Here is a 21,356-nt window from a genome sequence, read left to right as displayed (position 1 = left end):
TGTCCAAAATGCAAATCATCCAGTAAATCCTCAGCAGTATCTGAATTTATGCTTGCTGAAACAGTTAATGTCGACCAACATTTTGCCACAAACCTATCAACTAAACCCATTGTTCAGGTCACTATTGAAGGTCATGTAGGTCATTGTTATCTTGATTCGGGAGCACAGTGCAGTATTGCTGGCTCTCAGCTAAGAGATATCCTCTTGAAGGATGAGGTACCCTTTTCCACAAAAAGTGTAGACATGACCCTAGCGGATGGTAGGACTACTTCTACTACTGTTTTGGTCTTTGATTTAGTTGTTATCTTACAAAACCGCTCTCATAGCATTTCCTTAATTTCTGTGCCCACACACACAAATAGTCGTACCTTACTGGGGGCAGACTTCTTAAGAAAAGCTAACATCATTCTAGACATTCCTAATGACTCATGGTTTTATGGTGATGTCCCTAATATCCCCTACTCATTTGCTCCAGATCCAGCTCAGGTCAGCTCTCCTTGCCAGGTCAATAGCGTTACTCTTGCTCATTTAGAACTACGAGTAGATGAAGGAATTTCTCTATCCTTAGAAGAAAGATCCAATCTTAACAACATTGTTAAGGAAAATTCTGATTTATTCGTATATAATATAGACCCTACTCCATATGCTGAACACTTCATTGTATTGGTTGATGATGTACCAATATCTGTTCCACCTTACCCTATGTCAGAGCCCAAAAGGCAATTACTGCGTCAGGAGTTAGATAAACTTTTGGCTCAAGGCATAATCGAAGAGTGTGAGTCCCCATATGCTTCACCCGTGGTACTTGTGCCTAAGAGAGATGGAGGTATCAGATTAACAGTAGACTATCGACGCTTAAACGCAATAACACGTGCAGATAAGTACCCTCTGCCACGTATTGAAGATATTTTGCATGCAGCAAAGGAAACCCGATTTATGACTACCCTCGACTTAAAATATGGTTATCATCAAATCTCTGTACGAACAGCTGATCGTGACAAAACAGCCTTCGTGTGTCCATTTGGCACCTTTCGTTACACACGCATGCCCTTTGGTATGTGTAACAGTCCCGCTAGTTTCCAAAGGATGATTGATAAATTTCGTGCTGGTCTTCAAAATCTGAATATCCTAGCTTATTTAGATGATCTGATAATATTATCCCCATCCTTCTCTGATCACATAGACGATTTGAAACAAGTATTCAACCGGATGCGCCTATTTAAATTATGTCTAAATAGAGCGAAATGTTCATTCGCCTGTGAGGAAGTCCTATATCTCGGACACATCCTTTCACCTTTGGGTATCCAGCCAAGTGAAAATAAAGTATCTGCCATATTAAACATGCCACCACCCCTAAATGTTACTCAACTGCTAAAATTCCTGCAAACATGCTCATGGTTCCGTAGATTCATCGAAAATTTCTCCCATGTTGCTAAACCTTTGTCGAATTTAACCAAGAAAAATGTGAAATGGACCTGGGGAGCAGAACAACAAGAGGCCTTTGAATGTCTGAAACAATTATTGTGTTCCGCCCCAATCCTACGACAAGCTGACTGCAATTTACCTTATATACTTCGTACAGATGCTAGCAATTATGCTTTGGGGGCATGTCTTCTACAGGGGGAGAAAGAGAACGAACGACCTGTAGAGTATGCTTCGAGACTTCTGACTCCTGCTGAACAAAACTATAGCACTACAGAACGAGAAGCTCTCGCTGTGGTTTGGGCAGTGAAGAAATTTCGAGGATACTTAGAAGGCGCTACTACAATAGTGCAAAGTGATCACCAAGCCTTAAAATGGCTAATGACCTTAAAGTCCCCTACTGGACGGTTAGCTCGATGGGCTTTAGAGCTCATGCCATATGACCTAAAAATAGAATATATCACAGGAAGAAAAAATGTAATCGCAGATACTCTATCAAGGCCTCCCATGACAGAAGTTCCCATCATAGCTGAAGTTCATCTAGTAAGAGTAGATTTTCCAACTCTTAGTGTTGCTGATGTTCGAGAAGAGCAGCTTAATGATCCAGATGTTGCCAAGATTATTAGATGTTTAGAAGATCCCTCTTCTGACACAAGCGTAGATTTCAAGAGGTGGGCAGAAAGAGGATATATCATGAACAATGGGATATTATACCGTTATACTCCTGAAGTAGATGAAGAAGAGCCCCAATTGGTAGCGGCTAGTACACGTATTCCTCACATACTGCATGAGTACCATGATTCCGCTACTGCTGGTCATTATGGAGTGGAGAAGACATATCAAAGAATAATAAAACGCTACTATTGGCCTGGAATGAAGAAAATTATCTCTGACCATGTAAGTAAATGTCTTGAGTGCCAACGCTATAAAGTCTCTAACCTCAAACCCGCTGGTCTCCTACAAACCCCTGTTCAGTCCCAGAGGTTTGAAGTGCTATCTATTGATTTATTTGGACCTTTGCCCCTCTCTCCTCAAGGTTATACCTGGATTCTGGTAGTGGAAGATACTGCTAGTCGTTGGGTAGAATTATTCCCGTTAGAATCTGCTACTGCCGCTGCCTGCGCCAAGTGTTTCATAGACAACATAATCTTACGATACGGAATCCCTCGTCGAGTCGTCAGTGACAACGGTACTCAGTTCGTGAGTGCGGTAATGCAGCAAGTGGCGCATTGTTTTGGGTACCAACAGAACCTTATACCTGTATACCATCCGGAAGCTAACCCCGTCGAACCAAAAAATAGAGACATTAAAACTCAGTTAGCTATTCTAACAAATAATGACCATTCGTCTTGGTCTGAAAAGTTACCCGCTATACGGTTCGCGATGAACACTGTGAAGTGCGACTCAACCGGTTTCACTCCTGCGTACCTCACGTTCGGTCGCGAGTTACGAACTCCTGATGATGCAAATCGTGATTTTCGAAGCATCATAGCCAAGGACAACTTCGTGCCACAAATTACGCCCTATCTAATAACTTTGAGTAAAGCTCTTAGTGAAGCCCGCGAGACACATGAACAATCCCAAGATAGACGTAAGAAGTATAAAGACTGCCACCGCCGCTCGGTTTCGTTCGAAGTAGGTGATATTGTGCTAGTCGATTCGCATACACTAAGTGACGCGTCTAAGTCCATAACTTCGAAGTTCGCGCCGCGTCGTGACGGACCCTACAAGATGACCAAAATGCTGTCCCCTACAACCTATGAAGTTTCACACATCGACACTCCGGATGTTCCTGCTGGAAAATATCATGTCTCAGCCTTGACGCCTTTCCATGCCGATCCAGAAGATCCGTGCCCTGCTCCAGTTCAACCTCTCCGTAGAAGAGGTCGTCCAGTGAAATCCTCAGAAGCCGACCCTCCTGCTCCACTGGTCTCCTGCCCAGAGTCTTTGACCCTTGGGTTAGACGATAGCGAAATGGGCCCCCCTGTTGGAGATGACCTTGCTCAAATTGAAGCTGAACCTGAACCTATTGCCAGACGTAGACAACCCCGACCAAAACGTTGTCATTGCTGTCCTGTAGAGCTCTATTCCTGCTTAGACTCTGTTGCCCCACCCGCGAGTCGCCAGGGTGGTGCAAAGGGGGAGGATGTAACAGCCACACCGCTCCATGGCTGAATACCACCGAAGTTACCATGACAGTGTCCACCGAGAGTGAACGGTGACAAGAGACAGATATATATGTTTTGTTGTTGTAAGATGTAGGTTAAATTGTGACACATGGTTTTCCTTTTAATAAAATCGTGTAAATTAATATTCACAGTCATTACCTAACTATTTTAACTAATACCCACATCACAACAAAAATTATAAAATATATTTTTTTCACACTTTATTTGCACTAATACATATGTAACTTCAAAGATTTAGCAACTAACTTTATACTGCCGGTGAGAGTGTATGTACTTCATTCTGTTGTTTTTATAAAAATTCACTCTCAACATTTTTCCAATTGCACCTAAAGACGTATAACAAAAACATAAACTAACATTCAATTCTACACAAAAAAGGTACCTAGTCTTCTTTCACATCAAAAAACTACACCGTTTTCGAAATAATCGTATTTTGTTAATGATGCATGTCTCTATTTAATTTTTTGCAAAACAAGTATACTTTGAACTTAATTAATGGCAACGTCAAGACGTAATTACGAATTTATTTATTATTACTTGTCAAAGTTCAGTGCGAGTTATTATTTGTCAAAGTGCTAATAAGTTTTTTATAAACCACTTAAGATAAAAGTAAAATGCCACGTCTTAGTGAATTTTCTAATGTAGAAACGCGCAATATGATCCGTTTGTATGCCCAGGAAAATTTTTGTTCTCGTAAAGCAGCCCAACGCTATTTCGAACTTTATCCAAAATAGAAGGCAACCAAACCATAAAACTAGTAGATCATTGTTCGGCAGATTAGGCGAAACAGAGTAATTTCATTCCAAACACACGAATGCTGAAATACCGAGAGTAATTGATGCGGATATGGAGGATGAAAGTATTATGCGTGTTGCAGAAGATCCAGAAACCAGTACAAGGCTTGTTTCTGCGGCCACTGGTATAAGCAAATCTACGGTGTCATTTAAAATAAGACAAAATTTACACAAAATATTTAGATTATGGTTATCCCTGGTTATCCCAGGGATAACCAGACTCATGAACTAAAGAGAAGAATCGGCCTTGGGTGGGCAGCATTTGGAAAACTGAGAGAAACTTTTAAAAGTGAGCTGCCCACATGCCTAAAGAGAAAGGTATTTGATCAGTGCGTCCTCCCAGTCTTGACGTACGGAGCAGAAACACTTACCTTAACAAAAGCAGCAGCTACCAAAATGAGAGTCACGCAGAGAAGAATGGAGCGGTCCATGTTAGGAATAACTCTGCGAGACAGAATAACCAACAAAGACATCAGGAGAAGAACCGGAGTGACTGACATCATCGAGAAGATAGCCAGACTAAAATGGAGATGGGCAGGACACATAGCCAGAATGACAGATGGGCGATGGACAAAGAGGTTATTGGAATGGACGCCAAGGGAAGACAAGAGAAGCGTCGGTCGACCACCTATAAGATGGACTGACGATTTAAGAAGACTCGATAAAAACTGGATGAGAGCGGCGCAAGATAGACGGGGTTGGAAACATGAGGAAGCTATGTTCAGCAGTGGACTCTTGAGACTGGATGATGATTTAGATTATGTAGTTTATCTAATGGTGAATATTTTGAACACTTAAGTATTGTAATTTTTTTTTGTTTAGTTTTGAATTATTCACTTTGTAAATTGTTATATATTCACTTCATTGTTTAATTTAATTTAATTTCCGATTTTTTTTTAAATTTGTTACTGTGTAAAAGGTTTAATAATAAACATACATTATACAAATACATTTAATATTCACTTTTATTTAAGACCTTTTGAATAATGTTTGAATTTACATAAGTTTTTGTAAAATTTTTTTATTTTATGCACGTCTCTAAAAAATACGTTTATTTCGAAAACGGTGTACTTTTTTGATTTGAAACAGGAATACCTTTTTTGTGTAGAATTGAATGTTATTTCATGTTTTTTTCCTAGAATGTTTATACAGGGCGGGAAAAAAATTATGGCCCCATTAATGAACCAATGTTATAGTAGGTGGCGCCACCTAGTGTCATCGGTAAAACTAATATCATTTTCATATTAAGCATACTAAATAATAGCAAGATACCAAATTTTACTTAAATCGGTTGAATAGTTTTCAATATATCCCTAAAAATAATATAAAAAAATATTAATGAATCACCCTGTAGAACGAAAACTAGCAACATTTTGCCTAAGCAATTTGAGCTCAAACGCTTTATTTTGATGTCAGCTATCACCCATTAGCTAATGTCCAATTAACTATGGGACACCCTGTATACTGATGGCACACTATATACATTATACTAGCTGACCCAGCAAACGCTGTTTTGCCTTATAAATTATTTCTAGTTTCTAGATAAATTCTAGTGTAGACAAAAAGTTCCTTACTTATTATAAGTGTGTAAGTATGTGGTATATGCGTGAAATGGGCGAGGAGCGCTATGAACGATAAGGGAATATAAAAATAACAAACGCCAAACAATATTATTTTCAAGTTATTATAGTTTATTACTTAAAATTACATATCACATATTAATTACGATAGTAACCCTAACAAACAAAATCAATCTCTTAATGCTATAGCGTGAACAATATTTTTTGTTCGCCCATCTTTAGCAAGCACAAACAAACTGGATGGTTTACCCACTCGAGAGCATGCTACGTACAATTGCCCGTGTGAAAAACATGGTGTACTCAAATCTAAGCCACAAATAGACATCGTTTGGCCCTGGGATTTGTTGATTGTCATTGCAAATGCCAATCTAATCGGAAACTGAATTCGTTTCAATTGAATTGGCACATCTGTAGGTATGATAGGAATCCGTGGTATTAATATATTTTCACCTTTGAATTTGCCATTTAAAATGCTGGCTTCGATAACGTTTTTCATCAATTTTCGAATAACTAATCGCGTACCGTTGCACAGCCGTGGCGGGTTTAAATTACGAAGCAAGATAATTGGAGATCCAGCTTTCAATTGTAAATTATGCGGTGGCATGCCTGGCAAATCCAGTGAGTTCAAAAATTCTGTGGGAAAATTGACAGCTTCGCTGGCATCGCAAACTGTATCAATAGATTTGTATGATACCAAGTTCCCTGGCAACAACTGTTGTATCTTCAAATTTAAATTGTTGACGTCTGCTTTTTTTGCTGCTAAAATAGCTCTTTCTGCCAGCCACTCATGATTTATGTACTGTGTGTGTACATCAGGAAATATTTGTTCAATGAGAGTATCTTGCGAATCAGCGATTGTGCAGAAATCGGCCGGTAATTTTACGTATCCAGTTTCATCTGTAGCAACTTTTCCATCACCGATATCTAGGAGTTGTTTTGAGAATGTTTCAGCGGATGGATCTTGAAGCATTTGAACGCGCATATTTACTTTCAGCTGTACTTTTTCAACATTACGCCACAATGGAGATGATTTTTAACAATCGTTGATTTCATCAGCGTATGTTGAAAGTGGAATGACGGGAAGTGTTTGTCTGAAATCACCTGAAAGCACCAACAGAGTGCCGCCAAATAGTTTGTCGTTGTTTTTAATATCTTTCAATGTCCTGTTTAACGCCTCAATTGAATGTTTGTGTGCCATAGTACATTCATCCCAGATAATAATTTTACACTGTTTTAGCACGGTAGCCATAGACGATTGTTTTTTAATGTTACACACTGCGTCAGGGTTATTTTGAATATTTAGTGGCAGCTTAAATACTGAATGAGCTGTTCGTGTGAAATAAGGAATGTTTTGCCAGTTCCACCCGGTGTATCCAAAAAGAAGAACCCACCTTGTCCTGCTGAAACTACGAGCAAAATGCGGTCATAAATGGTTCTTTGTTCGTCATTCATTAGTGGAATATTGCGAGTAACAATCTCTGCCATTTCTACAGTGTTGTACTGCAGTTCACGATTCATTTCAGTGATAATTGAATAGATTTAATTAAATCAGATGCAGTTCGATTTGGCGAATTCATACCGAAATGAGTGAGTGATAAGTTGGTAATGACAATGCAAAGATCCTCAATAGCAATCAATGCTTCATTGTACATAGTGTCGCTGAATGTTATCGTTAGATCGTTGCACCGTGTACGATGTTGATGCAATATATCATCAGTCATTGAATCTTTGTGATTGTCCCACAATATCTGTGCTCGAGCTGGGAAACATGTAGTCAACACTATAGCGAACAGTAGACGAATTTGTATTGCTGTACAGTTCAATGCAGCTTCAGCAAGCATACACTCCCACTGGTTGTCGTCTTCCAGCAAGCCGAGTGCAAGGCATGCGTCTTTATATGTTGGATACTGTTGCCCATTCACTTTACGTATATCTTGAAATGATAATGGGCCAGTAACATCAACCAACAACAGTCGAAGATAAAAGCACTCAGTTTGTCTTGGATTAATTGTAAATAATCGCCCCAAAGCGTTCGATTTAAATAAATTGAGACATGCATCAACTGGTGAGCCTTGATTGCGGGGCATCCATTTTTTTGTTTGAGCCCATGTGAAATATTGTGGTACTTGTGAATAGAGTTATGTTCTTGCAAAAGTACCAAAATCATCCATACTATTACACAATTCAAAAAATGCTGTGAGTGTAGTTTTAGGTGGATTTGTAGCACGATCAATCACTGTCTCGTTCGTGAAAAATACACGCTGACCGTTTTTAAGATGGACGGCTAAATGAACAACTACTGGTACCCGTTCATGAATTGGAAAACCGAAGATACGCCATGCAGCTTCATTGGAGCTGATGTACCGTCCAATTTGGTAGAGGGTAATTTCATCGTTTTTATTCATTGGAGGAGCATTTACATTAGTATTTTCTACTCTAAACACAGCCATATCACTGCCTTTATGGACATACTTGCAAATATATTTGATGCTTTTCACAGAACTGCAAAACTCAACATTAATATAAGCATTGTATGTCTTGCTTAGCAGAGGTGAATACGGCACCACCCAACGATTGTCAATGTCAATGTCTGTGTTGCTGATATTTTTAATAAATGAGTATCCGCCATTATCGGGACTTTTTCGACGATATATTGGATATCCGTCAGTATTTGTTATCGTATCATTAGTGAAATCTTTAGGGAAATTTTTAGTACATTTTCCATCTGCCATGCGAGGCGATGAACGACGAAGAGTACCACATGGACCATGGATCATGTTTGCTGTAGCAATATCAAACAGCACTTGGTCAGTAGACGGATCTGGAATTTCCGCAGAAATGATACTATCGATTTCTTCAGGACGGATTTTGTCGATTAACTAAACCAAAATGTGCGCATGAGGTAATCCCCTCTTTTGCCATTCAACTGAATACAGCCAGCAACATGTGGGACCGAATACATGTAATTAAGTAATGTAACTTATTAGAGACTTCAACTTTTGTCTGAATACACGTGCTGTAATGTCATGACGATGTATTGCATTTTGGCCAGGCAATAGCAAAGATGTAATCTCTGGCCATTTTGGGTTACATGTGAACGTGATAAATAAACACGGTCGTCCATATTTGCGCACGTAAGCCATAGCATCCTGTATATATTCTTGCATATGACGTGGACCGCCTATATACGATGATGGTAAAATGACAGAGTTACCAATTTCGGCGACGTCGGCGTTGTTCTTAATAGCGTCTCGTAAGTGAATGTACTCTTCCGCATGCAACTTGAGTTGAATATATCGTAAGTATCGTAGTCGTTCGCCCTCTATCTTCGCGTACATGTCGACAATAAATTGTTGACAAAGCTCACGACATCGTAGAATGACGTTGTCCAGGCCGCGCCGAATCATTAATCGGTATGCATAATAACCTTCGAGCTAACGTTCTTGTTTGTTTCAGCTCCTGTAATAATATATTTATGATTATTAATTTAAATTAATTCCGTTTAATAATTTAATTGTTTTGTTAAATGGTTAATGATAAATGAAGTACCTGATACGGGATCTCGTTGTTTTATGTTTATGCAATATCCGTCTTGCCCCTTCCAGAATATTAGCGGATATTGAAGAGCATCATATGAACGATGTGTATCAGCAATGAACTGAAGATTATTATTTCTTCTACGAATCACAATTTCTCGTGTACCTGTACGATCACCAACCATGATTCCAGCAACGTCTTCAACAACAGGTGCATTGAATCTACGAATATGTTCTCCAGCTGGTGTTTTATCAGTATTAATGACAATAGCGTGATTATCGCTTTGTAATTTGTGCATGTGTGATTTGAATATTTTCAACAATTCATTGTGCTCGTCCAATAGAGCGTCCAAGTCGCTGACGATGGGCCTGGCAAAAAATGAGTCAAGGTTATTATAGTCACAACGTGCATTCACGCGATTAGCAAGTGCGCTTCCGGAATCCTCGCCGCCCATAAAGTAGATTTGTAAAAATTTATGTGGTTCGTGTGGCATTAGCAGCAATGAGCCCATTTTATGATAAACTTGGCCTCTGATTTTGAATGTAGAATTGTATTGTTGACCATTAGCATTAGTATTTCGAACTATTTCTGTTGCTCCAAACGATGTCATTTAAAAGCAGGAATTGAATGTTCGAATTGACTTCAGGAATACGTTAGAATCTGGATCCGTGCCGATAAGTAAACCATTCAATGGTTCAGGTGGTGTTTCAATTTCAGGTAGTTGCACTTTTCCTGATGCGCAACACATCCCAGGTGGCTCATTTTTGAATTTGAGAGCATGACAATGCGGACATTCCTTATCCATAGCACCAATTACCACTTTTGAATGAGCATAATATTCAATATCGGGCTCGTACTGGAATGCTAGACGCAAAAATGAATCAGATGTAAATGCACGATGTACCTGTTGGCGTTGTTGGTCATTTGTTCTGCGTCTATTAACCGTAAAACGGCGTGATTGTCGTTGTTCTAAACGTATAACTTCATTGCGCTCAGCTCGTGTATCTTCTGATTGTTCTTGACGCAATTGCTGAATGCTCACACGTGCATCAGCATTTTGTTGCTGGACTTGTTCTTCGGTTCTTTGGGATCTTTTATCTCTCATACTTCTGGACCTACTTGTATTAAGGCTCAAATCAGCCCCTTTGCGTACTAATAATTTTATTATTATGAATAAAATAGTAATAATTAATAGTTAGTATGAGAGTTACACAGAAATAGAAAATTGATAATTGTGAACGTTACTACTACACTTGATGCATAAACAATAATCATGGATGGCCGAAAACTGTGTAGGGAGTGAGAGAAGTCTTGTGTGAGTGAAACAGGGGACCGGTTTCAGTTTATGGTATAGTGTGGCATTTCACTCACCAGTAAAGGTGCGGCAAATTTGAAGAATCTAAGATTGGTAACACTAAGCATATATCAGGATTAAACTTTAATAATAAAAATAAAAGTTTATTTTCTTAATAAACATTTTAGATTTTTAATCGAAGTACAGTTCAAAACACTATAATTGATCAGTTATCGAGCGAGATGAAAAATGATTAAATTACTAAAATAGCCGTAAAAAATAGGGGTTGATGATAAAAAAGTAAAAGTTTAAGGTTGTATGTATTTTTAATGCAACATTATAAAAAAACAAAAATAAAAAATTTCGTCGAAAAATTAAAAAAAAAAAATTATGGGTGAACAACCCTTATCACTTAGGGGTATGAAAAATAGATAGTAGCCGATTCTCAGACCTATTGAATGCGCATATAAAATTTGGTAAAGATCGGTAAAGCCGTTTCGGAGAAGTACAGTAACTAACATTGTGACAGGGAAATTTTATATATTAGAAAATGGGGTTGATGATAAAAAAGTAAAAGTTTAGGGTTGTATGTATTTTTTAGTGCAACATTATAAAAAAACAAAAATAAAAAATTTCGTCGAAAAATTAAAAAAAAAAATTATGGGTGAACAACCCTTATCACTTAAGGATATGAAAAATAGATAGTAGCCGATTCTCAGACCTATTGAATGCGCATATAAAATTTGGTAAAGATCGGTAAAGCCGTTTCGGAGGAGTACGGTAACTAACATTGTGACAGGGAAATTTTATATATTAGATGTTCTTTAGGCTAGTTGTTTATTTTGTAATCAGTCACAAGCCTTCTTCAGGTCAATAAAGCAAATTTACCTAATATTTAGCTGATGCGTTATATTATAAAGCAAATATGTCTATTGTTATACTTCTTGAAAATTAACTTTATTCAACACCGACAATATTACAATACTTTTTAACTAACTGACATCTATATACTTCAACATTCCAAATTAAAAATATAACTATCCCCCAACTGTCAAAAAGATCTGTTATATATATACATACATATATATATATATATATATATATATATATATATATATATAATATATATATATATATATATATATATATATATATATATATATATATATATATATATATATATATTCTGACGGTCCAAACTTCACTAGACATTTCAAGAATTGTCGATGTCATCTTGAATGTTCTCAAACTACTTCTTCTTTTTCGTCAATGGACTTTTCCTATGTGGGATAAATCTTTCGTAACACTGTTTCCTCCTTTATAGTTATTCACCTCGAATAACTGGACTATCGGGGATCGATGGAAGCCAACGAGGTGAATCAGTTCCATAGTCTCTCGATATGAACTACCTTGGGTTTACTTCTAGCTGAAAACTGGATGCGATAGATTAGATCTTTTATTTTCTGCAGGACGGTATACGGGTTTTCCCAGTTTCGTTGAAGTTTCGGACAAACTTTCTTACGTGTGGGATTGTATAACCATACTGGGTCACCTCTTGTAAAAGTTGTACCAGTAGTATGCATGTCGAGCCTGGCCTTGGTTTTATCACTTTGAAGCTTCAAACTTTTATGAGCAAATTCGTAGACTTTTTCTAATTTTTCTTTAAAATTTTCAATGTAGATCGGGGATGAACGTTCTTCTTCGTAGGGAGGCAATCTTCCGAAAATAAGATCTTAAGGAAGCTTCATTTCTCTTCCGGTGATCATCATTGATGAAGAATAACCAGTTGCTTCATGTTCAGAACTTCTATAGGCTACCAGGAATAAAGGAATTAAACTATCCCAATCTTTTTGATTATCAGAGACAAACATTGAAAGGTATTGACAAACAGTTCTATTATGTCTTTCGACCATTCCGTCTGATTGAGGATGGAGGGGCGTAGTGCGAGTTTTCTTAATACCCCAGATGTTCATTAATTCTTGACATAATTCTGATTAAAAATTTCGTCCTTGACCAGAATGTAACTCTAAAGGAACTCCATGTCTTGATACGACGTATGTTATAAATGCTTCTGCTACTGTAATCGCTTCTTGATTAGGAAGGGGTACAATTTCAGGCCATTTTGAAAAATAATCCATTGCGACCATTAAGTACTTGTTCCCTCTCTGTCATCGGAAGTGGACCAAGAATATCCACTGCAAGTCGTTCAAAAGGCTCTTCGGAAAGATATTGTGCCATTTTACCACGACTTCTTGTTCTAGGGCCTTTTTTACCATTACATAAATCGCGTTTCCTATACCAATCTTCTACATCTCGGCGACAATTGATCCAGAAAAATCTGTCTTGAACTCTGGCCAGTGTTCTTTTGACTCCAAAATGTCCTCTAGAAAGGCTGCTATGAAGTTCTTGCAACACACTTTTAATGTGTGATTTCGGCAGTACCACTTGTTGAACTATACATACTCCATCGGGACTTTCCCACTTCCGATATAATAAGCCATTGGAAAGATACAGAGATTCCCATTTAGCCCAGTACGCTTTTATAGTTCAACTGTATTTGGATATTTCCTGCCAAATAGGTCTTACTCCATTTTTAAGCCATTCTCGTATGACTTTTTATTCATTATCTTTCTTTTGACTCCTTTTAAGTTTTCCAGGGAAGTCTGATCATTATCTTCTTCCTGTATAACTGTGGTTACCTGGAGACTTACTTCTTTGGTTATGTTCTCTTTATCTTCAAGTATTTTACAGTACTGGCATTGTCGTTTCAAACAGGGTCGCCTAGAAAGAATATCGGTATTGTTATGGAGACGCCCTTTTCTATGTACTACGTCGTAGTTATACGGTTGGAGTCTCTCTATCTACCGAGCCACTTGTCTCTCTGGCTTCTTAAAATTCATTAGCCACTGTAAAGCGCTATGGTCAGTTGTGGGAGATCGATTTCTTAGACACCTATCTCTACTAGTATTTCTAATAGGACTATGTGATGGGTTTCTGGATGTCGATATAGGTGACCTTCTAGCCTCATTCTTTGGATGTTCTCTCCTTGTTTGGGATCGGCTTCTGCAATTGTTTTGAAAATGTCCTATTCTCAGGCAATTAAAACATCTTCTGTTTTCATTTCGTTTTCATTTCCCGATTAAAAGAAACAAGTTCAGTGTTCCCAAAAAATATAGAAACAGAGCGACATAATGATGTAACAGCACATCAAAATGTTACTTTAATGGTAGTCGAGGAAAATTTAGAAATATGCGTTCGAAGACTGTCATGTATCCCACAGTTTCAAAAATCTTCCGCAAGAAATATCTTACACAACGAAAATTTATATCCTTCCATTTTACAAAGGTACAAGCACTACTACAAGGAGATTTTCCTGCTTAAATAATTTTCAAATCGATTTTTCTAGAAAACGGTGCATCCTATAGATTCAAAGTAAGAGAATCTTTTACTACTAGAATATCCGAAAATTTAATAATATGATATCACAAATGCTTAAAAGTTACACACAAAAAAAGTTATGCGTTAAAATACCCGCTAACCTACCCAAAACAGAAGCCTATAAACGGTACTAGAAATTTGAAATTAATGGAATCGATCTAACTCTGGAGGATAAATAATCGTATCACTTTTCATTTTTCTAGATAGAAGTGTTCTGGAGGTATTAAAAAAAACTACTTACAAGGCGCCATCTTCAAAGAGCTCTAGCTCCCTTAGGAAGCATTTTCAGACTAGGTGAATTGGGTTAAATCGTCTTAAAATTATCTGAAGAATCTGCAGTTTTCGTTTGTTAGGAGAGTTTCTGGACACCCTGTATAACATTATATTCTGATCTAATTAACAGAAAATTACTGCAATTTTACCAGGGTTAGGTAAGATTTGGTTAGGTTTGGTTGCGTAAGGTTAGGTTTATTATAATTGGTTTATATTTTTACTAATAAAATGTAAACAAAAATATGAAAATTTTCAAATAAAAGTTGTAAGCTTCTTAGTCCGATTTTAAGTTAGGTTGGGTTATATTGTTTTAATAGAAAATTACTGCTTTTTTACCAGGGTTAGGTTAGATTTGGTTAGGTTTAGTTACGTTAGGTTAGGTTTATTATCATTGGTTTACATTCTTAATAATAAAATGTAAAAAAATATGAAATTTTTCTAATAATACAAATTGTGAGCTTCCCAGTCTGGTTGGGTTATGTTAGGTTGGGTTATATTGTTTTATATTTTTTAATTATAAAATGTCGAGTAAAATATGAATTTTTAAGATAATAAATATTGTGGGATCCCCAGAATGATTTATGTATATATTATACATTTATAGTATTTTAATAAATCAGTACTAGGCAATTCCCAGACAGACTTTTAACCGTTGGTACAGAATCTAGGGATTCTCATGGAATAATTTAATATGATCTGTAAACGTATATTTGTGTAATGCCCAAAATCAAAACGAACATAACCGACATTAATCGTTTCATTAATGGAATTTCCTTACGACTGCGTTTACGTGTAGACGTTAATAGTCGTTAAGTGTACTATAGATTTACAATATGTTTGCAAACATCTAAATTTGGCAATTGTGTTTAAGATATTGGTGGAAAATAGCATTTTCAAACCGTTTCTTGTTTGTTTGTCATGAAAGAAAGCTGTAATGGAGTGCATTGGGTGTATACTAAGATTTATTAAAGTTTTTCGTTGGGCTTAAATAAAGTTAGTGCCCAAGAATTTATGATTAAACGCGATGTAATGAAAGATCAAATATTGTGTAGATACGTCAAAGAGTTGCGAATACGTCAAAAGTAAGTTTAAGTGTAATACACTTGTCGCAAGACCACAAAAAAGGCCAAAAGGCGTGGATTTACTCTATCGGTAAAGAAAAGGATCTTTTGGAATCAAGTAAACTGCCGGTAGTGAAAATATTTATGTTGGTGGTAACTTTATTACATTTAAAGCCACCTAGGCAAAAATTCGTAAATGAAGAGTTCGAGATTTCTTCTAAGATGATATTGTTCTGAAGCTATTCTTGTGGCATTTTGAAGTAACTCCAATTTTATTGGGAATAAGTCACAATTAAGGGTTAAAATAAATTTATTGAAGTTTCAATTTCCACTTTGGAAATCGTTCTCAAAATACAAACATTAATAAGTTAAACAAATTTTGATTTTTGTTACTTGGTGAAAAATTCTTCTAAGAATTTAATTTTATCTGACTCATTTATATTGACAATTCAGAGATACATTATACATTTTAAAGTAGGCGACTTTAAAATGATATTGCCAATATTGCTGAGTTGTGTTCCTGGTACGACTTGTAAGATAGTTCATTGGATTACATGAAATCAACTTTAACTTGAGAACATCCATCAGAAAAATCATAGTATGTAATTCGTCTTTAAAAAGATAACCACATACCATGATGACAGTAAAATTTTCCTGTTAGTGATTCCATAGTAAATTATGAGGTAAAAATCAGGAAAAAACTTCATAATACTAACCCGACATGGTAAGTATTTTGTCGTGTATTTAGTTTACTTTTAATAACCACCAAATTCTGATTTTATATGTTTGTTATTTAAAAAATATAAATGATAATACTGGTATTTTCTTTTTTAACTTCCTCTTTTAATATGGATAACCAGATCCTACTACTTTCTGCCGATCATCACATTTTCTTTCAACAAACAATAACATATACCTTACTCCTATATCATCTGTTAACATCCCTCCCCTCAAAAAACTTCCTCCCAAGTTGTCAGACAGTTACTACATTGACCGAAGATCACTCATTATCAGTAATACGGGATAGTTTGAACTTATGTATCACCAATCACTATATAAAAACTCTTGTACCGGAATGTAAGTAGTATTTTGTTTATTTCTAATTTATTACAATTCAACAGATTTTTTTTCTCTTACCAATTTGTGGGTTGTTACTTTGTCTGCTAAAGCAATTTTATGCATACTAATAAACACAGACATGTAATATTGGCATAATTACTAAAACTTTTTTGATCTATAACTTTTTTGATCTATATCCTTATAAGACAGCACCCTAATATGGGCTTTTTATAATTTCAGCATTTAATTTACTTTGTACCACTGACCTGATGATGCTTTGCAAATTTTAGAAAGCGAAACCTAATTTATTTCTTATTTACCTCTTTTTACATTGAGATCTATTTTGTCTAAAACCAAACCTAACAATGAATAAGAAAGGACAAATAATTGTATTTATAAAATAACTTATGAATGCGATCAGTTTTATTTAGGTGAAACATCAAGGCCATTAAATGTTAGAATAAGTAAACATCAATCCTATATTAAAAATAGAGAATTTGATAGCTCTCAAATATGTAAACACGCATGGGATAATGAACATAGGATTCAATGGAATGATTCAAGTATAGCTATAACTCTTTTTTTTTAATATTTATGTTGTGATTTTAATTACCCAATGTCTGTTGGTGAATGTTGGTTTTTGTCTATTTGTTGTGTAAGTTGTTCTTTTTCTTTCTCACGATAAATTTTTTTATTATTAAAAATTTGTACACTGATTTATGGGGCCGTATGGAGACACACGATACATGATCTACATACATCAAACATACTGAGGAATTTCAATTTTGTTTTGTAAATAATGTTTAAATTTTTTCCTAAATATATCTTCTAATAACTTAATTATTAGGTAAATGGATGAAAGGTGGAATATTATTACACATTGAAGACTATGGACATGTAAGCCTCAATGCAAAAACTCGAGGGAGAGAGATACATACGTCTTTTAATAATAAATTTTATACCTTGGTTTAATATTAATTTTAAATAAAATATTCGTAATAGTTTTAATATATTCAATTAACTGATACTTATTACGATTACTTTGCCCTATCAGATAATCAATTCACATTTTCCGCATTTATGCAGAAATACATGAAATTAAGAACAGATTAATGCAGGTGCTCTTAATAGTCTAAATTATCCATTTTTTTAATCCCTCACTTAAATTCCACAATTTATCGCTACTTGATTGCTTCCTTTCTATAAAATATCAGAAAAACAAAAACGTCATTTCCACGACGCTGATTACAATTAAAGAGACTTTACCTTAAGGACTTTCAGATTGATGGTTTGTTGTTATTAATTTGTTAAAAATTTAGTGAGGATGTAACAAAAATAAAGAAAAAGGAGTTAAAAGAAATAAAACTAGCTAATAAAAAGCTGGATGTAACATTAAATATCGTATAAATGTCTTGTTTTGTTTTGAATTTAGAATGAAGTTGTGTTTATTTCTGAATTGTCTTAATTTTTACTGGAGTGATTAAATCAATTAGAAGATAAAGCAGTTAAAACATGTGGGCTTACTTATGCAAGAAGGACTTAACTCCAAAAAGTGTGTTTTTCAGGAAAGACATTTTCGTAAAGCTATCTATTGTAAATTACGGGTACAAGTTACAACCTTACTGAAACCGTGTACCACTGTACCGTGATAGCATTTTTATTGTTGATACTTAAACTAACATAATATAAAATAATAGCTTTAGTATTCCCAAAAAATGGTGATTGGTTCCTTATTACGTATTATACATATTAATTAATTACAGTTCACAATAGGGAAATAAAAACACAAACTTCCTTAGATTATATTTTTATTGTAATTATTTGAAAATAATAATAGGTAAAACTAAGTAAAAAATAAAGGCAAATCTAACAATATTTTATAGCTTAAAAATAAACTAAATAGATGTGTAAAGTCTTTGCTGGAATTTTAGGACAGACTCAATGTCACCGAATTCATGTAATTCATATGTGTATTCACCTTCACCCAAATTATTGGAATATCACGTTTATTTTTATCACCTAAATATATATTTTTTAACATTTAGGTTCATACAGATTCTTAAAAAATTATTCTAGAAGCTAGAATTTATTATGTTTTTGTTTTTAGGTTCTTTTTTATAGAATATTTTCCATTTTCAATACTAGCGTTTTGTAGCTAAGTCCCTGTCTTGCACGCAATTCTTAATTTAATATTTACTATTTTAATTGTTCAATCATTTAAACGAACGCATTTAGCCGCATGTAATATATCCGTCTTCGTGGCAAGTGAGGAACGACCGAGGACCAAAAGTAATTGCTGAGGGAGTATTGGCTGTGGGATTGTGTTTTGCTTCGATCATCAAGCTTCGAATTATCTTTCATTAGAACTTGATCTCACTCTGCTAGTGCCACATGCTCCTCATGATTTTCCCGAAGTTCGTGTTTTCCAGCACTATTTGCTGCACCATTAATCTGTAGAATAAGTGTGTCACATTGATTGCAAGTATCTTTTTTGAGTGGTTTACGTAGCTAATTAAAGTCCTGTAGAAAAATATGTTTATACCTGCTGAAAGACACTGGGTTGCTGTACTCATTGTTATATAAAGCATACATTTTCATTAGCGTAATATCAGTTGGCAAGTACAAAGAATCTGTTTTGTCTCGTCGATAATGACGTTTGTACTTTGTAAATTTATGTGTATGTTTTACTACATCATTTTTTAGGAAATCAGAAATTTTATTGGGAGCCCCCCTTTGATGCCCTTTTTGTCTAAGAAATATTTATAACGTATTTTTTTAAGTGCTGTGTCTATACGTTTAGTGGAAATTCGCAAGCTTTGTACAAAAAAAATTCTACATACTTCCTTTTGAGCCAAATAATATTGTTCACGCCTCTATCTAATTCAAGTTTATTTTATGCATTTTTAAAATCCGGCAACATAGTGGCGTAGGGAGATATATTATGCCATATGTGAAGATAAGACGAGTCCCTTAAGGCACCCCAAAGACGACAGACAGCACTCAAGTACGAGACGGGATCGGTGATACAGCATTCAGAGCGAGCGGACATAATACTTAATAAGCGTTTATATATTCATGTATTGTGTAATTCAAAATAAAGTCAGTTTTGTTTTCGCACGGAGTTTGATTATTAACCAGCGGCACAAGCGAAGTGCATATCAAGCAAATCCATGGTCCTTCGAGCCGGATCATCAAATTCTTGTGTTGAAACAGTGTAAATTCACCGAATTCCGAACTCATATTTGTGTCATCAAATTAGCGGGCGAAATAGTGCATTCATAGTGGCCCGAGCGCGTTATAGACTGTCGAACGTTATTCTTAAGACAGTTACATAATTGGACAACTGTGGGTTTAAAATCTGTGAAAATCTATTATACGAGTTGAGGCAGATCCTTGGCGCCAGGAGGCTAGCTGTTAGAAGAATAAACATACAATATTTTGGTGAGCATATCCATTTCACATTCCCCTTTATTAATCAGTGTTTGTACCTTTATTCTGCACATGTGATAATTCTGAGAACGTTAGGGTCGAATATCAAGCGATTTATAATCTGTTTCTGTTTACTGTATAATTCATTATAAAATTATGGAGAATTTAAAGCGAAAAAGGGGCGGTTTTAAATGCAAACTCACAATATTTTCTAAATTTATATTAGCGTTAAATGATAAAATAACTAAGGGTGAAACGATTTCAGATTTAGAAGTATTACAGGCTATTGAAATGGTAAATAATATAGAACATTTACAGGGCGAATTCGATGAGGTTCAGGGGCAAATAGAAAATACGGTTCAATTTGAATTATTAGAGGATGAATATACCGAGCGCGAAGAATTCTATAACAAATATTATTCACAATTAGCGGTAGCGCGAAAAATCATTCGCGATAATCAACAAGTAGCTTGTCTAGAAAGCGATAAAGCAAGTGAGCGCTCTAAGAATTCATATACAGGGCATTGTATTGAGCTTAAACCTATCGAGTTACCAAAATTTGATGGTAATTATAATAATTGGTTAGATTTTGCAGATCTTTTTGAATCTTTAGTTAACAGAAATGAGTACTTAGACAATATAAGGCGTTTTCATTATTTACGAAGTTCATTACAGGGCGGTGCGGCGCAGGTCATACGAACATTAGAGTTTACCGCCGAAAACTATGCAGTTGCGTGTAAATTAATTAGGGAAAGGTACGATAATAAGAGATTATTAATTTCCAATCATGTTAATGCCTTATTTAATATAGAGCCAATACATAAAGAGTCATCTAATAGATTGCGGCAATTAGTTGACATTTTTTCGAAGCATTTATACGCGTTAAAGCAGCTAGGGCTACCTACTGATTCGTGGGACATACTCCTTATTCATATTATTTCTTGTAAGTTCGATACATCGACTTTACGCGCATGGGAGAATAGCAAGACACATAATGAAATTCCTAGTTTTGATGATTTTAAAACGTTTTTAAAATCAAGGGCGGACCTCTTAGAATCTCTTGAGGTAAATCATGCTGAAAAACAAAATACACGGAATATTTCTCAGGCGGGCACATATTCACGGAATACGAAATATTCACATAATATTCGCGGTCTATATTCATCACAGGGAACTTTAAATAAATCGGATAATACACAATGTTGCCCTATTTGCAAAAGGGAACACACCATTTATCAATGCGGCAAATTTTCAAAACTTTCATCTAGGGACAGGTTCGA

The 21,356-nt window shown here is 35.6% G+C and overlaps 2 protein-coding genes across 2 annotated transcripts in view; both read right to left on the bottom strand.

The window, feature by feature from the left end:
* LOC140448468 (uncharacterized) overlaps positions 1 to 21,356 on the bottom strand; it is a 375,096-nt gene that overhangs the window by 252,019 nt on the left and 101,721 nt on the right. The window lies entirely within an intron of this gene.
* On the bottom strand, positions 6,155 to 6,967 carry LOC140448952 (ATP-dependent DNA helicase PIF1-like). The gene has a single exon (XM_072542091.1). It carries the CDS (start codon positions 6,965 to 6,967, stop codon positions 6,155 to 6,157), a length of 813 nt encoding a protein of 270 aa, XP_072398192.1.

Source organism: Diabrotica undecimpunctata, chromosome 8 (genome assembly GCF_040954645.1).
Source record: "Diabrotica undecimpunctata isolate CICGRU chromosome 8, icDiaUnde3, whole genome shotgun sequence".
NCBI lineage: Eukaryota > Metazoa > Arthropoda > Insecta > Coleoptera > Chrysomelidae > Diabrotica > Diabrotica undecimpunctata.
Note: the sequence above shows the minus strand (reverse complement) of the source record. Positions and strands in the feature narration are given on the sequence as shown.